At 45.2% G+C, this 22,208-nt stretch overlaps 1 protein-coding gene and 1 pseudogene across 2 annotated transcripts; one reads left to right on the top strand and one right to left on the bottom strand.

Moving 5' to 3' along the window:
- The first annotated feature begins 187 nt into the window (after positions 1–187).
- On the top strand, positions 188–11,555 carry LOC311143069 (28S rRNA (cytosine-C(5))-methyltransferase-like; annotated as a pseudogene). The gene is made up of 12 exons: positions 188–229; positions 644–700; positions 750–810; positions 1,093–1,210; positions 1,333–1,468; positions 1,665–1,779; positions 2,060–2,236; positions 2,682–2,884; positions 3,071–3,229; positions 3,396–3,660; positions 3,863–3,977; positions 11,536–11,555. The product of its transcript is annotated as a 28S rRNA (cytosine-C(5))-methyltransferase-like (transcript).
- On the bottom strand, positions 11,298–21,129 carry LOC311142364 (nuclear envelope pore membrane protein POM 121-like). The gene is made up of 13 exons (XM_084178006.1): positions 20,555–21,129; positions 19,567–19,782; positions 19,179–19,346; positions 18,967–19,047; positions 18,609–18,780; positions 18,093–18,184; positions 17,902–17,981; positions 17,653–17,765; positions 17,457–17,556; positions 17,061–17,372; positions 15,508–16,941; positions 15,170–15,277; positions 11,298–15,012 (listed from the first exon to the last, which is right to left on the bottom strand). The coding sequence occupies exons 1-13, from the start codon at positions 21,118–21,120 to the stop codon at positions 14,912–14,914; spliced, it is 3,543 nt and encodes a 1,180-aa protein (XP_084034132.1). The 5' UTR covers positions 21,121–21,129; the 3' UTR covers positions 11,298–14,911.
- Positions 21,130–22,208: the final 1,079 nt, after the last annotated feature.

Below are 22,208 nucleotides of genomic sequence, written 5' to 3'. Positions count from 1 at the left end.
GGTAATTTGCTCCAGTGTACTGAGTACAGTAGCTAACGCCTTGCTCTGTAAACATTTACCACGTAGCTAACCAGTAAACATAAAATAACACAGGCAACACCTTGCTGTTCATGCCTAGAAGCAGAATATATTTTCTCCAAAGATAAACTTTCCAGCAGTACTGTGTGTGTTAATATTGTTAACTATAATGCTCTCACCTCACCAGAATATCAAGCATATATTTGCCCTGGTGTGAGACACAGAAGTTTTCATCTATCCTCCAAGAGATCATTGAGTCCACTAAGCTCCTCAAACAAACTAAAATAAAAATTAATCTTGCCAAGGTAATGTGAAACACATTGGACAGTTCTCTCCCCCATCATGCCTTTTTGAACAAGCACAGACTAAGTCCATTCAGTCCCTCCAACATATAGTTCTTCAAGCCTGGTCCTTGGAACCCACAGGTCATAATATGCAGGCATTTGTTTTGGCCCAGACAAACACACCTGATTAGCTTCTGTAATTGAATCAGGCGTGTTAGAACATGGATAGAACAAAAGCTGCACACCCTGTGGATCAGATCCCCGTGGACCAAGATTGAAGAACACTGCCCCAACACTATGGCTGGTCACTTACCTCTTGTTTGGTCCTGTCCATTACACAGGTTCTGGTGTATGACTTGGTTGTCGGTAAGGGGCTGAAGTGTGGCGGGGCCTGGAAGGCTCTGATGATTAAGCACTGCTCCATACTGCATGCTGCCCCGCATGAAGATCAAGCAGAAGGTCAGCTGCAACCAGGACCTACTCTCCTCCAGTCTCCAGCAGCCTGAAGGTTGGATTGATTGATCCTTATTACTCCTGTTAGACATTTTTGAAAATAAGACATTTGAGCTGCAAGAGGTAGAGTGGCATAGTAGTCTTAGATACAAAATGTACATGCACTAATGTTAGTGGCTTAGCTAAGTTGACTCAAACTCTACATTTGGCTGCTTCTGAAGTCTGTACAGCTGGTCATCTTTTTGCATTATTCCCACTGTCTGGCATACTTCACTGGAAATATGTTAAATGTTACTTGCCTTTGTTTAGCTAAATAACAATACTTTTCCTTCCTCAGGCAATCAGCTCCTGAGGTATGTGAGTGTGAACACATTAAAGACCACGGTGGAGGACGCCATCGATTACTTAAAGAGAGAGGGCTTTCGCCTACCTAGGACAGGCCTACAAGTCAGTCAGTGACAAGCCTTGGATGTTTCTTCCTTCCCTGTTAATTATATTGACTGAGCATGGATTCATTCTAGTGATTGAGCTTGACATGAGGCAAATTGAAAACAGAATGTGTGTTTCTGATGTCCAGGCTCAATTACCTGAATCTGAAGAGGAAATCCTTTGTGGGTGACCTGCAACTTTTAGACCTACTGGTTTTCTCTGCAAAGACAGACTTCCATGACCACAATCTGTACAAGGCTGGCCACATCATTCTACAAGACAAGGTGAGGATTCTAAATGCGTCCTTCCATCCTTCTTTCCTTCCTTCCTTGAGGTCATCACTGATCTGTACATGATTGGATGAGGTTACCTTGTTAGATCTATTCTGATAAAAGAAAGAAGCTAAGATGCATTTCTAAGGTATTCTAACAGGGCCCATGGACTTGCCTGTCTACTATTGTCTCCCTTATATCCCAACAGGCCAGCTGTCTCCCTGCGTACTTCCTGAACCCTCTTATAGGCAGCCACGTCCTGGCACCTGTTCAGCGCCGGGGAACAACACCAGCCACCTCGCTGCCATCATGAATAACAAAGGGTAAAGCTTGATTGAAATATGGAGGGTCAATTTCCCAGACCCAGATTAAGCATACTCCTGGACTAAATGTTCAATAGTCCAGCAATATACTTATTCTGGGTCTGGGAAGCTATTATGTTTGGTAGGACTAGGACATAAAAAAATATTGTGATGTTAATCCTGAAAAAAGTTAAGGTTACAAAATGATAGCTCTTTTGATCAGATTTCAAAGCACATTGTAAGGGTTACTTGCCTCACCTCACACATTTGACCAAAACCTCCTCTCTGGCCTGTGTTGAAGGAGACTGTTTGCCTTCGACCTGGACGCCAAGCATCTCTCCTCAATGTCCACTGGCCTGCTCCGCACCGGAGTCACATGTCAGCAGCTGGCCAATCAGGACTTCCTAAAGGTGGACCCGGATGGGCCGCTGTATAAGTGTGGCGTACATCCTACTTGACCCGTTGTGCAGCGGATCAGGTAACAACATGACCTGTCTGTCTGAGGGGTATACTACAAAGCAGGTTCAATTAGTTAGCCAGCTAACTTTGATAAACAACCAGAAATAACCATACATTTTCTGGTTTATTAATAAAGCATAACTTAGGCATATGTTTTTAGTTGTTGTATCAGTTAGACCATGCCCATTTCAAGCTTATCCTTCTAAAAAAAATTGTTATTTCAGAATATTAAGGCAAGTTAGCTGGCTAACTCATTGATCCTGCTTTGTAGTATACCCCGCTGATGTTGTTAAAACAAAATACAGATGTTTAGGGCTTGTTTATGTCTCCAGAAAGATGCACCTCAATGACCCAGAAGTACTCACAAGTCAAAGTATCTGTATGACCTCTAAAACATGTAACTTCTTTGTACTCTCAATGTCATTATTGAGCCAAAATAGTATATTTGTGTGTTTCTCTCTCAGGGATGGTGTGCCTGCGGGATGAGACACCGGCCTCCCAGAAGGAGCAGGACAGTCACCGTCTGAAGGCCCTGTCAGCGTTCCAGCTGCACTGTATCAACCACGCCAGGCGCTTCCTTCGTCTGCAGCGACTCCACCGGCTCCATCCACACCGAGGAGAACGAGCAAGTGGTGGCCGCCTGCCTGCAGCAGAACCCAGGCTTCAGGTAGGGAACAGAAATTAATATAATGATCAATTCCCAAATTGAATAGAGATTATGATGGAACTGACTAAGTATTTTACCTATCTGTGTTTCTGGGATTTTAAGAGCAGTAAAGCATTGTCTTGTGGAAACTGGTGGAAACCTTTTGATCTGAGACACCAGCTCTGTTTCCACCCTTTGTTTATGCAGGCTGGTTCCTCTGCTCCAGCAGTGGCCAGAGCGTGGTCTGGCTGCCCTCACACAGTGTCTCCAAGCCAGCACCACCAAAACCCTCACCCACAGCTTATTTGTGGCCCTGCTGGAACGACACACGGCACAGAGTCTAGAACAGCAGGCCTCTCAAACACTGTGAGTAGCAGTCATACATTTGAATTACATCACATTCAATGAAACTCTCATTAATTGAAATAGAGGATATTTATAGAGAAAACGTCTAGATTATACTGTTTGCTGTGTGAAGTTTTAACCACCAACAAAAATGCAACATTGTTAATGCTCGTCTTCACTATTGTAGCAATCCGGTTGCTGAGATGAGTCCAAGTAGTCCTTCTGCCAGTGAGGACAAGCATGAGGCTGAAGAGGCTGATATCACAGAAGATAGGGATGAGGAGGTTCAGGAGCCTAGTAGCACCACTGAGGATATGGACGTGGCTAAGGAAGCCAACCCCACTGAGGAAAAGACAGATCAATCAGAAGGAGCAAAGAAAAAGAGGAAGAGGAGGAAGAAAAATAAAGATGGGGATGAGGAGGCTCTGGAGCCCAACACCACTGAGGATACAGTGCCTTGCAAAAGTATTCATCCCCCTTGGCATTTTTCCTATTTTGTTGCATTACAAAAAAAATAATCTGCCGTGTTAGAACATGGATAGAACAAAAGCTGCACACCCTGTGGATCAGATCCCCGTGGACCAAGATTGAAGAACACTGCCCCAACACTATGGCTGGTCACTTACCTCTTGTTTGGTCCTGTCCATTACACAGGTTCTGGTGTATGACCTGGTTGTCGGTAAGGGGCTGAAGTGTGGCGGGGCCTGGAAGGCTCTGATGATTAAGCACTGCTCCATACTGCATGCTGCCCCGCATGAAGATCAAAGTGGTACGTGCATATGTATTCACCCCCTTTGCTATGAAGCCCACAAATAAGATCTGGTGCAACCAATTACCTTCAGAATTCACATCATTAGTTAAATAAAGTCCACCTGTGTGCAATCTAAGTGTCACATGATCTCAGTATATATACACCTGTTCTGAAAGGCCCCAGAGTCTGCAACACCACTAAGCAAGGGGCACCACCAAGCAAGCGGCACCATGAAGACCAAGGAGCTCTCCAAACAGGTCAGGGACAAAGTTGTTGAGAAGCACAGATCAGGGTTGGGTTATAAAAAAATATCTGAAACTTTGAACATCCCACGGAGCACCATTAAATCCATTATTAAAAAATGGAAATAATATGGCACCACAACAAACCTGCCAAGAGAGGGCTGCCCACCAAAACTCACAGACCAGGCAAGGAGGGCATTAATCAGAGGCAACAAAGAGACCAAAGATAACCCTAAAGGAGCTGCAAAGCTCCACAGCGGAGATTGGAGTATCTGTCCATAGGACCACTTTAAGGCGTACACTCCACAGAGCTGGGCTTTATGGAAGAGTGGCCAGAAAAAAGCCATTGCTTAAAGAAAAAAATAAGCAAACACGTTTGGTGTTCGCCAAAAGGCATGTGGGAGACTCCCCAAACATATGGAAGAAGGTACTCTGGTCAGATGAGACTAAAATTGAGCTTTTTGGCCATCAAGGAAAACGCTATGACTGGCGCAAACCCAACACCTCTCATCACCCCGAGAACACCATCCCCGAGAACACCATCCCCACAGTGAAGCATGGTGGTAGCAGCATCATGCTGTGGGAATGTTTTTCATCGGCAGGGACTGGGAAACTGGTCAGAATTGAAGGAATGATGGATGGCGCTAAATACAGGGAAATTCTTGAGGGAAACCTGTTTCAGTCTTCCAGAGATTTGAGACTGGGACGGAGGTTCACCTTCCAGAAGGACAATGACCCTAAGTATACTGCTAAAGCAACACTTGAGTGGTTTAAGGGGAAACATTTAAATGTCTTGGAATGGCCTAGTCAAAGCCCAGACCTCAATCCAATTGAGAATCAGTGGTATGACTTAAAGATTGCTGTACACTAGCGGAACCCATCCAACTTGAAGGAGCTGGAGCAGTTTTGCCTTGAAGAATGGGCAATAACCCAGTGGCTAGATGTGCCAAGCTCATAGAGACATACCCCAAGAGACTTGCAGCTGTAATTGCTGCAAAAGGTGGCTCTACAAAGTATTGACTTTGGGGGGGGTGAATAGTTATGCACACTCAAGTTTCGAAAATATTGACGGCTGTCAATATTTTCGGGACAACATCAATATTTTAATTACAAAGTGTCTGACCACCCGCTCCCAATCGCAGCGTGAAATATGCCTACCGCGCCGTAATGATCTCTGTGGGCATCCCGCGAGAATGCAGCCCTCCAGTTCAGACAGATCAGTCACAAAGATCTCTCTTTATCACATTTTATTTAAAACCAGTACATTTCAAGACATGAGCAGCGGGGATAATGTTACTAATACATTGCCCAGGTCTGAACATTCACTCTCCTCTCCAATCCTCCAATGGAAACGTAAACATCTGCTAACATACATTAGCTAGGTTTCTATACAATTGGCGACAGATTGTGAATATTCTCAAATCTGTTTAAAGAAAATATGCCAATTTTCCCCACCAGTGGTGCTTCCACCAAATGGACTTGTTGCGGATAAAAATCAGTGCGTGATGACATTGTGCACAAAAAAATAAATGTTAGGACCACACACCTAATCATCGCGAGTCCAAGTTTACTTCCATACGATGGTTATTATATCAATATTTGTACATAAAGGTGTTTCCACCACCATTTCTCGCATAATCAATTTTACTGACACAAAAAGATCCCACCATGTCAAAAGAACAATCTGTCGGCATTTATGTAATTGTACCGAAAATTTGTGTTTACATCACAGCAGTCATGTTATTTTTTTTATATAGGCCTATGGAATGACTTTACTCGCATAAAAACTGGATGGAAATGTGGTTCCTGTCACACAAACACACTAACATCCCTCCTCCATACAGTAGATTATAACTGATGCTGGCACTAAAATATACAGCTCATTGAGTGCAAAGGCCAAAAGCAAACAGGAAAACGCTCATCCAGAGGCAGCGCTCCTAGTGGCCGGAAACTTTAATGCAGGGAAACTTAAATCCGTTTTTCCTAATTTCTACCAGCATGTTAAATGTGCAACCAGAGCTACAAAAACTCTAGACCACCTTTACTCCACACACAGAGACCCGTACAAAGCTCTCCCTCGCCCTCCATTTGGCAAATCTGACCGTAATTATATCCTCCTGATTCCTGCTTATAAGCAAAAACTAAAGCAGGAAGCACCAGTGACTCGGTTAATAAATAAGTGGTCAGATGACGCAGATGCTAAGCTACAGGACTGTTTTGCTAGCACAGACTGGAATTGAGGAGTACACCACATTAGTCGCTGGCTTCATCAATAAGTGCATCAATGATGTCGTCCCCACAGTGACGACAGGGTAGAGCTGCCGCTTTCAAGGAGCGGGACTCTAACCCGGACGCTTATAAGAAATCCTGCTATGCCCTCCGACGAACCATCAAACAGGCAAAGCATCAATACAGGACTAAGATTGAATCGTACTACACGGGCTCCGACGCTCGTCGGATGTGGTAGGGCTTGCAAACTATTAGACTACAAAGGAAAGCACATCCGCGAGCTGCCCAGTGACACAAGCCTACCAGACAAGCTAAATCACTTCTATGCTTGCTCCGAGGCAAGCAACACTGAAGCATGCATGAGTGCATCAGCTGTTCCGGACTACTGTGTGTTCACGCTCTCCGTAGCTGATGTGAGTAAGATCTTTAAACAGGTCAACATTCACAAGGCCGCAGGGCCAGACGGATTACCAGGACATGTACTCCGAGTATGCGCTGACCAACTGGAAAGTGTCTTCACTGACATTTTCAACCTGTCCCTGACTGAGTCTGTAATACCAACATGTTTCAAGCAGAACACCATAGTCCCTGTGCCCAAGAACACTAAGGTAATCTGCCTAAATGACTACAGACCCGTAGCACTCACGTCTGTAGCCATGAAGTGCTCTGAAAGGCTGGTCATGGCTCACATCAACACCATTATCCCAGAAACCCTAGACCCACTCCAAATTGCATACCGCCCCAACAGATCCACTGATGATGCAATCTCTATTGCACTCCACACTGCCCTTTCCCACCTGGACAAAATGAACACCTACAGTGAGGGAAAAATGTATTTGATCGCCAGGTGATTTTGTACGTTTGCCCACTGACAAAGACATGATCAGTCTATAATTTTAATGGTAGGTTTATTTGAACAGTGAGAAACAGAATAACAACAAAACAATCCACAAAAACACATGGGAAATAAGTATTTGACCCCTCTGCAAAACATTACTTAGTACTTGGTGGCAAAACCCTTGTTGGCAATCACAGAGGTCAGACGTTTCTTGTAGTTGGCCACCAGGTTTGCACACATCTCAGGAGGGATTTTGTTCCACTCCTCTTTGCAGATCTTCTCCAAGTCATTAAGGTTTCGAGGCTGACGTTTGGCAACTCGAACCTTCAGCTCCCTCCACAGATTTTCTATGGGATTAAGGTCTGGAGACTGGCTAGGCCACTCCAGGACCTTAATGTGCTTCTTCTTGAGCCACTCCTTTGTTGCCTTGGCCGTGTGTTTTGAGTCATTGTCATGCTGGAATACCCATCCATGACCCATTTTCAATGCCCTGGCTGAGGGAAGGAGGTTCTCACCCAAGATTTGACGGTACATGGCCCCGTCCATCGTCCCATTGATGCGGTGAAGTTGTCCTGTCCCCATAGCAGAAAAACACCCCCAAAGCATAATGTTTCCACCTCCATGTTTGACGGTGGGGATGGTGTTCTTGGGGTCATAGGCAGCATTCCTCCTCCTCCTCCAAACACGGCGAGTTGAGCTGATGCCAAAGAGCTCGATTTTGGTCTCATCTGACTACAACACTTTCACCCAATTCTCCTCTGAATCATTCAGATGTTCATTGGCAAACTTCAGACGGCCCTGTATATGTGCTTTCTTGAGCAGGGGGACCTTGCGGGCGCTGCAGGATTTCAGTCCTTCACGGCGTAGTGTGTTACCAATTGTTTTCTTGGTGACTATGGTCCCAGCTGCCTTGAGATCATTGACAATATCCTCCCGTGTAGTTCTGGGCTGATTCCTCACCGTTCTCATGATCATTGCAACTCCACAAGGTGAGATCTTGCATGGAGCCCCAGGCCGAGGGAGATTGACTTTTGTGTTTCTTCCATTTGCGAATAATCGCACCAACTGTTGTCACCTTCTCACCAAGCTGCTTGGCGATGGTCTTGTAGCCCATTCCAGCCTTGTGTAGGTCTACAATCTTATCCCTGACATCCTTGGAGAGCTCTTTGGTCTTGGCCATGGTGGAGAGTTTGGAATCTGATTGATTGATTGCTTCTGTGGACAGGTGTCTTTTATACAGGTAACAAACGGAGATTAGGAGCACTCCCTTTAAGAGTGTGCTCCTAATCTCAGCTCGTTACCTGTATAAAAGACACCTGGGAGAAAGAAATCTTTCTGATTGAGAGGGGGTAAAATACTTATTTCCCTCATTAAAATGCAAATCAATTTATAACATTTTTGACATGCGTCTTTCTGTCTCTCACTGTTCAAATAAACCTACCATAAAAATTATAGACTGATCATTTCTTTGTCAGTGGGCAAACGTACAAAATCAGCAGAGGATCAAATACTTTTTCCCCCTCACTGTACGTGAGAATGCTATTCATTGATTATAGCTCAGCGTTCAATACCATAGTGCCCACAAAGCTCATCACTAAGCTAAGGACCCTGGGACTAAACACCTCCCTCTGCAACTGGATCCTGGACTTCCTTACGGGCCGCCCCAGGTGGTAAGGGTAGGTAACACACCACCTGCCACGCTGATCCTCAACACAGGGTCCCCTCAGGGGTGCATGCTCAGTCCCCTCCTGTACTCCCTGTTCATCCATGACTGCATGGCCAGGCATGACTCCAACACCATCATTAAGTTTGCCGACGACACAACAGTGGTAGCCCTGATCACTGACAACGATGAGACAGCCTATATGGAGGTGGTCAGAGACCTGGCCGTGTGGTGCCAGGATAACAACCTCTCCCTCAACGTGATCAAGACAAAGGAGATGATTGTGGACTACAGGAAAAAGAAGAGGACCGAGCACGGCCCCATTCTCATTGACAGGGCTGTAGTGGAGCAGGTTGAGAGCTTCAAGTTCCTTGGTGTCCACATCACCAACAAACTATCATGGTCCAAACACACCAAGACAGTGGTGAAGAGGGCAAGACGAAGCCTATTCCCCCTCAGGAGACTGAAAATATTTGGCATGGGTCCTCAGATCCTCAAAACTTTCTACAGCTGCACCATCGAGAGAATCCTGACTGGTTGCATCACTGCCTGGTATGGCAACTGCTCGGACTCTGACCGCAAGGCACTACAGAGGGTAGTGCTTACAGCCCAGTACATCACTGGGGCCAAGCTTCCTGCCATCCAGGACCTCTATACCAAGTCTAGGTCCAAAAGGCTTCTTAACATCTTCTACCCCCAAGCCATAAGACTCCTAAACAGCTAATCATATGCCTACCCGGACAATTTGCATTGTTCCCCCCCACCCCCTCTTTTACACTGCTGCTATTCTCTGTTTATTATTTATGCATAGTCACTTTTACATGTACATATTACCTCAATTACCTCGACTAACCTGTGCACCCGCACATTGACTCTGTACCGGTACCCCCTGTATATAGCCTCGCTAATGATATTTTACTGCTGCTCTTTAATTATTAATGTTTTTACTTAACACTTAAAAACAGTTGTTGGTTAAGGGCTTGTAAGTAACCATTTCACTGTAAGGTCTACACTTGTTGTATTCGGCGCATGTGACAAATACAATTTGATTTATATAGCCGCATCACTCTCAAACACTCATAACTTTAAGACCCAGTCAAAACGTGACTTTCCTGCGTTTTATATTTCCACACTGAGATTGGAATAATACTGTGAAAATGATGATAATGCCCTGTTGTAAGAGCTGTAAGAGAGGGTGAATATCCATAGGGGGAGTAGGTAGCTGAATAGCTACCTGCTTCCCCCTTCCCCTGCTAATCCCCCTATGGACACCCCCCCAACAGTCTTTACTCTGCCTCCACCCCAAAGGCCATTTATTTATTAATCACTGCCAGAGTTATGTACATAGTGCTATTTCTATTGTTTTTTTAAATTACCATTTTCATTATTTTATTTCACTTAGTCCTGCATGTTGGAGCTTTGAAGCCTAAGATTTTCACTGTACCCTGCAATCACACCTGTACATGTGACTATTAAACCCCTAAAGGTCGATGTCCACGCCCCCACGTCAATCTTAGCATAATAAAAAAAGCCCCATAAAAATCCCTTCAATTTAAGCTAGATAGTTGTTTTTTTTTGCATTGGATGCGTCTCAAACCACTGCATCCGCCTATGTCGCACTTCCGCATCTGTGGTGAAAGAGCTAGAGCAGTGTGTCAGACCATGAGACATCTTCTCACAAATTGTCTGTAGAGTCACTCTTATGGGTTAAACATTGAATCTTAAAACGACCACCTGAAATTTCAGTCTGTTTGGGTGGGATGGTGTTTTGGCCTGCCTGGTGACGTCACCAGGTGGTAAATTTGTTAATAGGCCAATAAGAAAGTGTTTCAAACCTCTCTGCCAATAACAGCTAGTTTTCCCCTCCCTACTCCCAGAAAGTTCTAGCAAAATTCTTGCTTGAGAATCTGCTCTTTGCTAAGAAGCTATTTGTTTCTTTTTGACTATTTTTATTGCCTTACCTCCATAACTTGCTACATTTGCACACACTGTATATATATTTTCTGTTGTATTTTTGACTTTGTTTTTTTTACCCCATATGTAACTCTGTGTTGTTTTTATCGCACTGCTTTGCTTTATAATAATAATAATAATAATAATAAGCCATTTAGCAGACGCTTTTATCCAAAGCGACTTACAGTCATGCGTGCATACATTTTTTTGTGTGTATGGGTGGTCCCAGGGATCGAACCCACTACCTTAGCGTTACAAGCACCGTGCTCTACCAGCTGAGCTACAGAGGACCACAGAGGACTTTATCTTGGCTAGGTCGCAGTTGTAAATGAGAACTTGTTCTCAACTGGCTTACCTGGTTAAATAAAGGTGAAATAAAAATAAATAAATAAAAAACAATCACAATAAGGTACTTAATTGTTACCCTCACATTATTTAATAATGAGATAAAAACTGCTGCATTGGACCTTTAAGACATCCAGCTCTCGAAAACACTGTCACATTTGATCAAAAGTCATTTGGTGACTCTTCGACAATAAAAAAAAAAAAAAAATCAAACACATGGAATAGCCTGAGCCCCTGGTTAAATCCATACGGGTAAGTATGGCCACAATAAGTCAAAATGTTAAACACCTCTACTTATTTACACAGCTCTGTACAAGGCTGAATGACGATGTACAATTTACAAATGACTTAGGTGTATGCGAATTTGCCGATCTACTGCAGGACATCAACGTTGTACTAAATGGGTAAAGCACAAAAAATGTCTATAACAAATTATCAACAGAAAAAAAAATGACAAATCAGAGTACTAAATATTATACTACTATTCAATGTTCTGTGCTTTTCAAATTGTGCATACCGGAAATCTCTACTAACAACATAAAAGACAATGATTAAGCCCTGTCTATGGGAACAAACACTTCAACAAAGGTGGCCAGGCCATTCAAGGTGGTTTGAGTTAACGCCATCACCACATTTTCCAACCATGTGTCATAAGCATATTTCAAGACACAATAACATTTTATATCGCAAGATGTAAAAACAAGCCTGGTAAATGAGCGAAGCATGCATCAAAAGCTGTCAGTCAAAATGACCACAGGGCAGAGTTTTCATTTATCTCACTTCACATCCAAATAATTGAGGTGGGGTGCTATCAATTGTTTTAAAGGGATTAAGTATAACACAAAAACATGGGTATCATACATAATGACATACTGGAATAATGCTACATATTGAAACAGATAATTTAAAAGAACAAACAGGGGACTTGAGTGTCCCAGCAAAACAAACGCATTAAAGTCAGTATTTATCTATACACACCTACACTCTCAGCCACACACAAAGCCAGTCTCTCTCTAAATCGACACAATTCACGTTTGTCAGGCTTGTACACAATCAGACAGCATTCACATACAGTACTCATACAGTAGCAGACCCAGTACGCTCTTGTATAAAAAAAAGTGGAGCTCTTCCAAAGGGAAACTTTTAGACGCTTTTATTCCACCATTGCAATACAGTTGAGGAATGATTAACAAATGAAAAGTCATTCAATAACTATAGACCAATTGCTTCAGTGAGCCAAGCTTGAAGGAATTCTAAAAGGCAACCTGCTTTAATACAAAAATAAAGTTTGTGCGTTTTTCTTTCTTCATGTTTAGCATTCATTGCCACTATTTAGCCAAATCATGCCCCACACACACACATTCACACACTTCTCTTACAAACACTAACTGTCTCGAACAGGAGAGGTTCTGATTAAAAATTAGTATTCAAAATCCTAGTTCTGTCTCAAGAGGGGCGGACCAATTAACAACTGATTCAACACCCGAGGTAATTTTTGTAACCTACATGGTTATTAAAGATGTTTAGCGCACAACAAAGAGGTTAGGTTTCACTTGAAAGAAGACAATACCCCTCCAGTTCCTTTAGTCCTGAGTTTCGATCCAGCATTAAATGACAAGAACACCTCTCCTGTTGTGCACATTTGTGGATCTAGTTGTATAGTCACACCCAACACATTCATCATTAAATTGTTAAAAAGTCAACAAAACACCTTACCTCACCCATTGGACTTGCAGGTAAAACCCATGTCCGGCACTACCAATATGCCGCCATTCACCACATTATTTCCTCCAAGCCAGACTCACCGAGGCAAAAACAGTAACAAGCAAAAAACACCAGAAAAGACTTGAAGGGAATCATACAAGGGAGGGGAAAGCGGTTTGACTGCTGAAGGCGCAAGTATGTCCATCTTCAATGCATAAGAGGGGAGCATGTGAGCACCAAGCTCAGTTCGTCTTATAAATGCACTCAGCTTTGTCTTGGTAGTATACAGATGCAGGCTATTGTGGTACAGTGCCCAGATGTTTCTAGTTTCTGTCATGGCCAGTCAGAACCTAATAATAGATCTTATGGGGCTATATGTGTGAAGGTGGGGGCTGGCTTTCAAGACAGATAAATTGTTCTGTGCCATATTGGTGGGGAACACTTACAACGCCATATTTAACTGATCAAACAGGGTCTTTAATCAAGACTGTGACTAGTTAGATCTGGTGTTTCAGTGCTGGGCTGGGGGAAAACCTTGCATCTCCTATGGCTCGCCAGGATCACCATACCCATTCCTCCCATAGCATACAACTGCTCTGATTGACCACATTCAAAATGCATCCTTACATCCTCTCCCTTGAAGTAATCACTAGGTTAGGATAAGTGGAAGCTGCAGTAACTAACTTTTACCCATCCAATGGAATACAATCCTCAGAAGTTACTTCAAGGAAAGGAGGAAGGATTTGTTAACATTCTCAAACAGTGCACCGATCGGTCTTGCATGTCCCCACCTCCCATCTTCACTATGGCGATAGCAGGATTAGAGAGTGGGGAAAAGGACTTAGAGGTGGTAGAAGAGAGAATATTTTGTAGGTCAGGCCTTTGGTTTTTAGCGCAAGTCCAGGGTAGCCCATTTACACCAACACAATATTGACCCACGAATGACTACTACCCTGGGACTCCACATGATCATAATGCCATCCCCAGATCGGTTAAACATAAATTATCTATATCAAAGGATTTTCTTGTTCACCTTATTCTGTCATTCAGGATCAAACGAGCAGAACAAATTCCATTGTAGGAATGCTTCCCAGTGCCCGTGACAATGTACAATAATACAAGGGCATCTCTGAGACCACTACACTAAGCACTCATTCAAAACACAGGTAGGCCTAACTAGTTTGCCCTTTTAAGTGCAGAGATGCCACATACCATTCTTCATTAACTGAGTGAAACAGCCTTTAGGAATCCAAATTGAAACGCTTTACATGCAAAATAAACGCAATTCATTATCTCAGAACTGTCAACATCTCCTATACATTATGGTTGCCATGTACAGCTGGATACGTCCACACAGATCATAATGTACGTGAATTTTGACCGTGGGCATACATCCAAAAAACCTGTTCAGCCCTTGTATAGCCGTTAACACACAGCCCTGCTTAGAATTGTATACAAAAACAGAGTGAGTGAGAAGCATGTCTCGATTCGAATGTACCACGTCGGATCTGAACAAAACCTGCTCTGTTAGCAAATCAAAAACTGGTGATAAACAGGTGTAGTAGGGGAAATCCAAAAAGCGGGGGAAAAAAGTTGTTGGAATTGGATATGCTACACTTAAAGTCAAATGGATTTCAACAAGTCTTGTCTTTCAAGTATAATACATTTTATCGTTCTGCCTCCTATCCCCCTTTTCTTCCCTCCCTGGGAGAGTGGCTACACTGTCAGAGCAGTAGGCATCCTAGGAGGGGTGTGTGCTCCTCTGCTAGCCTTGTACCACAAAGCGGGCCAGCCCAGGCCGGCCAGGGGAACAGGAGGGTAGGGGAGGGATGTTGGTCTGACTGGGGTTACAATGGAAAGCAGTGTTAGCCATAGCAGCAGTTCAGCTCCTCTGGAGGATGTCATGGGCGTCGTCCATAGCAGTGCTGAATGGGTAAGGGCTTCCAAGCCATTCCATATGCTACCTGCCCTGGCTAGGCTACTTCTTCCTGGGGTGCTGCCTTCGGGCCTGTAGCCTCTGGCGTGCCCCTGACGTTTTGGAGCCAGCGCCAATGGAGAATGAGGGAGCTGATGGAGAGCCTGGTCAACAAAAAACACATCAATACAAAGACGCACCTGGCTGTTGACTATAACCATTGCAGCTTCTCAGTCAGGAAGAAACACAGACTATGCTTTTTGCTGCACACTTCAGACAGAAGGCTGGAGAATCAGAATCAAGCTCTAGTTATTTTCTTACCGAATGCTGAGGGTGCCAAAGCACTGAATCCTTGAACTGGAGTTCCTGGGCTTCCAAAGGGGATAGGACCTGCAGCTGTGCTCTGGCCAAAAGTAGGGGTAGACGTCCCTGTACAATAAATGAACAATTAGAGCTCACTAACTGTAAGTCGCTCTGGATAAGAGCGTCTGCTAAATGACTAAAATGTAAATGTAGAATAAAATACATTATTAAAATTGGCCAATACTGTAAAATCTCACTGCCACCAAAACGCAACATTGAACAACATCTGCGATTTTTTTTAAATCATAAAATTCAGTAAATGAGTTTTTGTATTATATTATACTAAATCTACTGACCGAAGGCTGGCTTGTCACTAGCTGCAGCCCCAAAGTTGAAGCCTGGCGTCTGCGTTGTGAGATTGGGGGTTCCAAACTGAGTGCCTGAAATGGCTGCGCCAAAGTTGAATCCTCCGGTGGCTGGCTGGGCAGGGGTAGTGGGGGCCTGCTGTGCAGACACACCGCCAAACGAGAAGTTTGGGGTGGAGGCTGGGAGTGTGCCGGCAGTCTGGGTGCCAGAGCCAAAGGCAGGGGCTGCTGGGGAAGCTGTGGTGTTGCCAAATGCAAAACCTGTGGAGCTGGCTCCAAATGCCAGCTTAGTGGGGGTCCCAAACGTAGAAGCCGCCGTAGTGGCAGCTGCGCCAAAAGCGAAGGGGGCAGGGTTGGCCCCAGCTCCAGCTGACCCAAATGTGAAAGGATTAGCTGCTGCAGTAGCAGCCGGGGCCTGAGTGGCGCTGGGGAACGCCGATGCTGCCGGGGCGTCGAACGACGACTTCCCAAACGTGAACGTGGACTGGCTTGCAGGTGCTGCAGCAGTAGTAGTGGCTGCAGTGGCCATGCCAAAGCCACTGAAGGATGCAGTGGTAGAGTTTTGGGTGGCTGCAGCCTGGCCAAAGGTAAATCCCCCAAGGACGGTGGCTGGGGGGGCAAGTTGAGTGGCAGCAGAGGTGGTGGTCATAGCACCAAACGAAAAGCCGTTGTTGCTAGTGGTGTTGGCGGCTGCAATGGAGCTGAGGGTGGGTGCAGGAGCTGTGGTGGAGGTGGCGCCGAACTGGAAGGTACTTCCTGTGGCAGGGGCAGTGGTCGTGGCAGAGGTCATTGCAGGCGGCGCACTCCAGTTTCCAAACAGAGACTTGACAGGTGGCGAGGCAGCTGGGGCTGTGGAGGGGACTGGGGCAGGAGCGGTGCTGCAGGAAAGCCCAGTGAACAGGGAGGCGGCAGGGGCCATTGTACTGCTGTTGGTGAGCCCGCTGAACAATGAAGCAGACGCGCTGGCTGTGGATGGGGCGGAGGTGGCGGCTGGCTGTCCAAAAGCACTGGTGGCTGTGGCACTTCCAAATATGGGCTTAAAGGTTGGGACAGCAGGTGTGCTCTCTGGGGCTGAGGAGGCTGGGGTCGAAGCCCCGAAGATGGGTTTGAACACAGAGGCCAGGAGGGGATTATTACTGCTGGTGGTTTCTGTGGTGGCAGTTGAGGTGGGGGCCAGTGAGGAGGAAGGGGCTGTCAGTGTGTTGGCCAGGCCAAACAGGCTAGCTCCACCCAGTGTGGGGACACTGCTGGGGGCCTTGGTGACTTGGCTCAGCACCTGGGTGAAGGTAGAGTGCATGGGGCTGGCAGGCTGGGAGTTCGAGGCTGGTGTGGGCTGAGGAGCAGTTAAGCTGGTCTCAGACTTCTGCTCTGCAGGCACCAGTGGTGCAGGGGTCGTAAATGCTTTCACCAAGGAGACAGACTGAGCTGGAGGAAAAAACAAGAGAAAAACAGGCTTATGAGTAACATCAAACGATCTTCACTCAAAGACAACCACCAAAGAAAAGTGTCTCCCAACATTAAATGATTGATATGTGATAACAGACCTGCAGTGGTGGCAGCAGCAGCACTGGCGAGGGTGTTGTTCCTCATCATTTTAAGAGACTCCAGGAGGGGGTTGGCAGTGGTGGTGACGGGGGCGGCTGTGGAGGGGGCGGCTGCGGAGGTGGGGGCTGTGCTGACTGTGCTTGAGGAGACAGGGTCCAGGTTGATCACAGGGATAGGAGCCGCCACACTGGCAGGTGTCGATATGGGAAGAGGGCTGGCCAGCAGGGTGGCCAGGGTGGGTGTGGGGTCGCTTGACACGGGAGGCTGAGAAGATGTGGTCACTACTGGAGCTGGTGCAGACTTCTCTGGAACTAAAAAATGACCCCAAATCAATATTCCATACTTTTTTTGGTTGACAAACTGGTTTATAAAAGTCGTGATTTGGGAATACTCACCACACTCTTCGAGGACAGTATTGATCTGGCTGAGAGCGTCTTTCTTCTCCTGATCCAGGTCTTTCACAGTGATGGTGTAGCCCAGCTCAGGAGGTGGAGGCTGCAAAGACAACATCAATGTTAAGACTCCCCATCTGTCTGATGATTAGCTACGTGTCCCATTTGAGTACATGTTCTATTACGCAGAATTTCTCACCAGAGAGATTTGGTCTCCTCTACGGCTGGACACCAGCGGAATCTTGCGTTTCCGTTTCCCTCTACCGGCAGAGTCTGACGCCACATGGACCTCAGGGGCTGGAGTCAGTTTTTCTGTAACAGAAAATATAGTGCATTGACCATTAATGTGGTGGCTCCAGTTATTTTCAATTATTTAAAATAAAAATGTAAGTCTCTTTTGGGACAAGGCTAAAGCCCTGAGCCTGATCTGGAATACACATGCTCTAACCAGTGGTGGGTGCTGGGTCCGTCAACATCTTGTCAGACCTCGCTGAGGACGCAGAGCTGGGTGAGCGAGCATCCTCTTCCCTGACAGACAGAAAAAACAAGGTCAAACTGCTAGCAACAATGGCAGCTCTCATTTCATCACAGGACATAGTGTGAACCTAGAAATGTCTAGAAGGAAGACCGGGTGAATACCTGGGCTTTTTAGAGGCTCTCTCTGGGGTCTGGGAGCGGGACGACCCAGGGCTGGAGAGAGGGGAGAGGCTGCGGGTGGAGGCCTTTTTCCGCTTGAAAACAAACGTGAAAATGAGGGTTAGGTTAAAAGGATACCTAGTCAGTTGCTCAACTGAATGCATTGAACTGAAATGTGTCTTCCGCATTAAACGCAACCCCTCTGAATCAGAGAGGTGCGGGTGCTGCCTTAATTGAAGTCCACGTCATCGGCACCCGGGGAGCAGTTGTTGGGGGTTAACTGCCTTGCTCAAGGGCAGAATGGCATTTTTCCACCTTGCTGGCTCTGGGATTCGAAACCAGCAACCTTTTGGTTACTGGACCAACACTCTTAACCACTAGGCTACCTGCTCTCCCCCGGTTTTCCGACAATACCGCTCAGTGTAGGTCAGCTCTGTCAACTGAACTCCTGGCTGTTGATCCCAACAAGAGGAATACCCAATCAGAGGAGTACTGTCCATCCAAATTATAAAAAGGTACCTGAGCAAAGCCTTGTGAGGAGCTGAGGGAGCTGCGGATGGAGTTGCGGACCGAGCCCAGGGTGCCGCTGGGGGTCAGGCCACAGCTCACAGAGCTGATGGAGGAGGTGCGTGACTTCTTCATCATCGACTCCTCCACCATAGCGTTCAGTCCTCGCTTCAGAGTACCGGGCCTAAAGAGGAGACAGGATTTCAGGAGAGATTGGAGGAGGGGATACAGTATTTGAATAACTAATGATTTAGATATAACTAAACATATCTATATAACACACTGAATGAAAGCAAAGTCGCATTCAAGTGTAATATCAGGACTTGAATTATGGAGAGAAACTTTTTGTACTGGCATTGCTCATACTCACTTGGGCACCAGCTGTGTAGGAGCTCCATTGGGCAGCAGTGGCTCAAATGCCGAGTGAGCACTCCCACTGCTGTCATGGCGCCTAAGTGAACAAAGAGCAGGTGTATGTCGTAAACCGTCTTCAAGAGCCACACAATACCAAGAGAGACACTGAAGCGTGAGAAGAGCAGTACGTTGTATACAATAATATTTAATCATGTGGTAGTCACATACCTCCTTTTGCACTTTTTCCCTGCAGTGAAGCTCCTGTCATCTTCATCGTCCACCTCTCTCTTGCGGCTATCTTTGAGCACGCTCAGAACAGTCTCCCTGGAGCAGGGGTCTGCAGGGGCCCCCAGGCCTGGAGAGCCCAGGACTACCGGGGAGTTGAAATTATCAAAGCTGCAGACACAACATCAATTACAGAACAAATGTCAAAAGGTCCACCCAACAACTAAGGATGTTTTCAAACTTCACATGGACACTCAAATAATGTGGACACTCAAATAATGTGCCACAGAATGATCACAGAAGTACAAGTTGCTTGCATTATCACCAACAGATCTCTGAAAATGTTGATAGAAAACTTAAGGTGAGGCAAGACAGGGCCAATATGACTTACAAAGGGGATAGAGTGGTGTTGTGATCTGGCCTAGCAATCTTCACTGTGACTGGACTGTGGACTGCCGGGGAGTTGCGAGGGGTGAGAATGTTCTTCTTTCTGAAGCCGTCCCACTGGGCCGGGGGCAGGATGCCCACAGAGGTGGTGCCAATCTGCTGGAGGGGGTAGTGGCGCTGGGGAGTGATGGTGAACCTGCCCATCATGCCAAGGGGCTCCCTGTACACAATAGTTACCACAGGATTAAGTCATTGCATTCTATACAAGAAACTGTCTGGCATATATAATTCATAAGCTGATTTTATATGCCACAAAACAGGAATTTAAACAAAATAGGGGACATTTTATCTGTCAAGAGCCTGAGCTCTGACCAACCATTTGTTTACATAGCTATTTTAATAACTATCAATGTTTTGAAAATGATAGTAAAAGCTATTGTAACTGCAGTTATCATTAAGTGGAAGTGTCTTAATGTAAAACTTCCTATAATGCATGTTCAAAACATTGTTATCGCTTGTCTCATGCCATACAAGCATCCAAAGAACGAATATAGTCTCGAGCACTATCGGAGGGGGAAGGAACACTTCCTTGTAGAGAATGGAGCCGATAGCAACTCCCACATTTTCAAATCTTGGAGGGAATGTTAGTACGTGTTGCGGCGAAGCAGCACGTCTTCTCAATAAATTTCAAAACAAGCAACTGTTTTCCTATTTACTGATGACTAGCTACGATACGAACTTTAGCAACATTGGAATCGTTTAAAATCGTGTTTGACAACTGCACTATCATGTGTGCAACATGATCCGTAAGCGCATTTTTTTTTTCCAGAATTAACTAACGAACGTTACCGTTAGCACACATTGGCTACTGACAGTTGCAAACCAGTTAGCTACGTTAGCTGATGATGCTAGGCTAACTACCTAGTCACTGTTAGCTTGCCTAAGAACTTTAATGCTAATGTTAGCTAGTTAAACATTATTTCAGTACTCACCCTCCGAATGACAGTCTTTTGTTTGGAGTATAAACAGCGTGGTTGGGTCGCGCCAATATTTCGCGCAGTTGCTCTCGTGCGTTTGGTTTAACACCCGAACTTGCACCGGCTCGCGGCCTCCCCACAACTGAGGGAGGACTTTCTGCCTTCCCAATGTAACTTCCCATGAGTATATCCCGAGGACTGAACATAAATGAGTCACTGTGTCCCGCGTCTTTCCGATAAATTGCGCTCTCGAAACGTCTTTGGCCGGTAAATACTACCGATTCCCTAACATCACCCTTGACCGTACGACTTCTGACTCTTCCTGCTGTGGGTAATCCGTTCGCAATCTCTGGCAACCAGCGTCGCAGCACGGGTGGAATAGTCAGACCATGGCGTGGATGAGGGCCTAACCTAGCGTTGAGTGATTCTCCGCTGTGATAATAACAGGCAACGCAACAAACTCCAAGAATGAAAACTATATAAAAAAAGGTTGGAATATAATAGAGAACTAGACAGAATATTACGATAGCACAGAACACGAGAGAGCTAAGCGCTATGAACCGCTTCTCTCTTGGAGACATGGCGGCACCGCGCCGCCGGAGGACTTTGATATCCCATGATGCCGCGCGTCAACATAGTACATAATTTATTCGCAAACCCCAATCAACGCATATTCTGCGGGAAAAAAATACATTACTGTTTACATTATTGCAAAAATAAATCCTTAAATAATCAGACAAATTAAATTGCTCTAACTTGGGTTTTACACCAGCCGGGTTTTTAAAATCATGATTACTTAGCCAATCATACAGATGATTGCTGAATAAACTCAGAGAGGAAGAGGAAGAGAGAGGCCCAACTCGGCGGAAAATCTGTCTCCCTCCAGCAGGTGGCGTTTTTTCGTTGTTTCGCCCACCAAGCAATGAGTTTTTGGAGGCCAATGAGAGAGTGGACGAAAGAAATGAATGGCTTATAGAGTACCACAGTATAATACCCACAAAACAGTCATAATACCCACAAAACCTAGCGGTCAAACATGGAAATGGTTCCAATCGTTTTTCTCTCTATGACAGGTGACTTTTATCAATATATTTGCCTGTATTTACCCCCAAAAATGAAATACTAAATGCCATGATGATCTGGAGGAGACTGCCAAATCGAGGCAAAAGTAATAATCTCTGGGTTAACTATCTAATGTTAGCTAAATGTAGTAATGAATAAATTGGCTAAATTATTTAAATGGAAATTCTGTGAACTGTCTTGTGCAAGTTTTAAATTAACACAATACCTGTTAGCAGAGGTGTCAGCTTGAGATGACGTTCAGGAGTTTGCAGAGATTTGTAGTCTTGCATGATGTCTACTTTGATGTTAATTAGCATTTTCGAATCTGAGAGTAAATAGAGCTGAATATATTGATGAAAGTCACCTTGTCCAAGAGATATTTACATGGTTATCAAAACGTCACGCCAGGGTAAACCTACACGAAACACAGCCCTTATTTTAAGTGTTTCTAAAATTCCCTATGGGAAAAATGAATGGTGGAAAAACAAGGCTAGTAGCATAGCCTCTCTCTTCATTGAATACAGGCGTCAACAACCCTCATCGTATATTCAAAAGAGGATTACAATAATGAGATGTATCCACCAATCCAAAGAAAGGACAGTCCGCC

This window comes from Coregonus lavaretus, assembly GCF_964263955.1.
Source record: "Coregonus lavaretus genome assembly, chromosome: 15".
Taxonomy (NCBI): domain Eukaryota; kingdom Metazoa; phylum Chordata; class Actinopteri; order Salmoniformes; family Salmonidae; genus Coregonus; species Coregonus lavaretus.
This window is presented reverse-complemented; position numbering and strand designations above follow the sequence as displayed.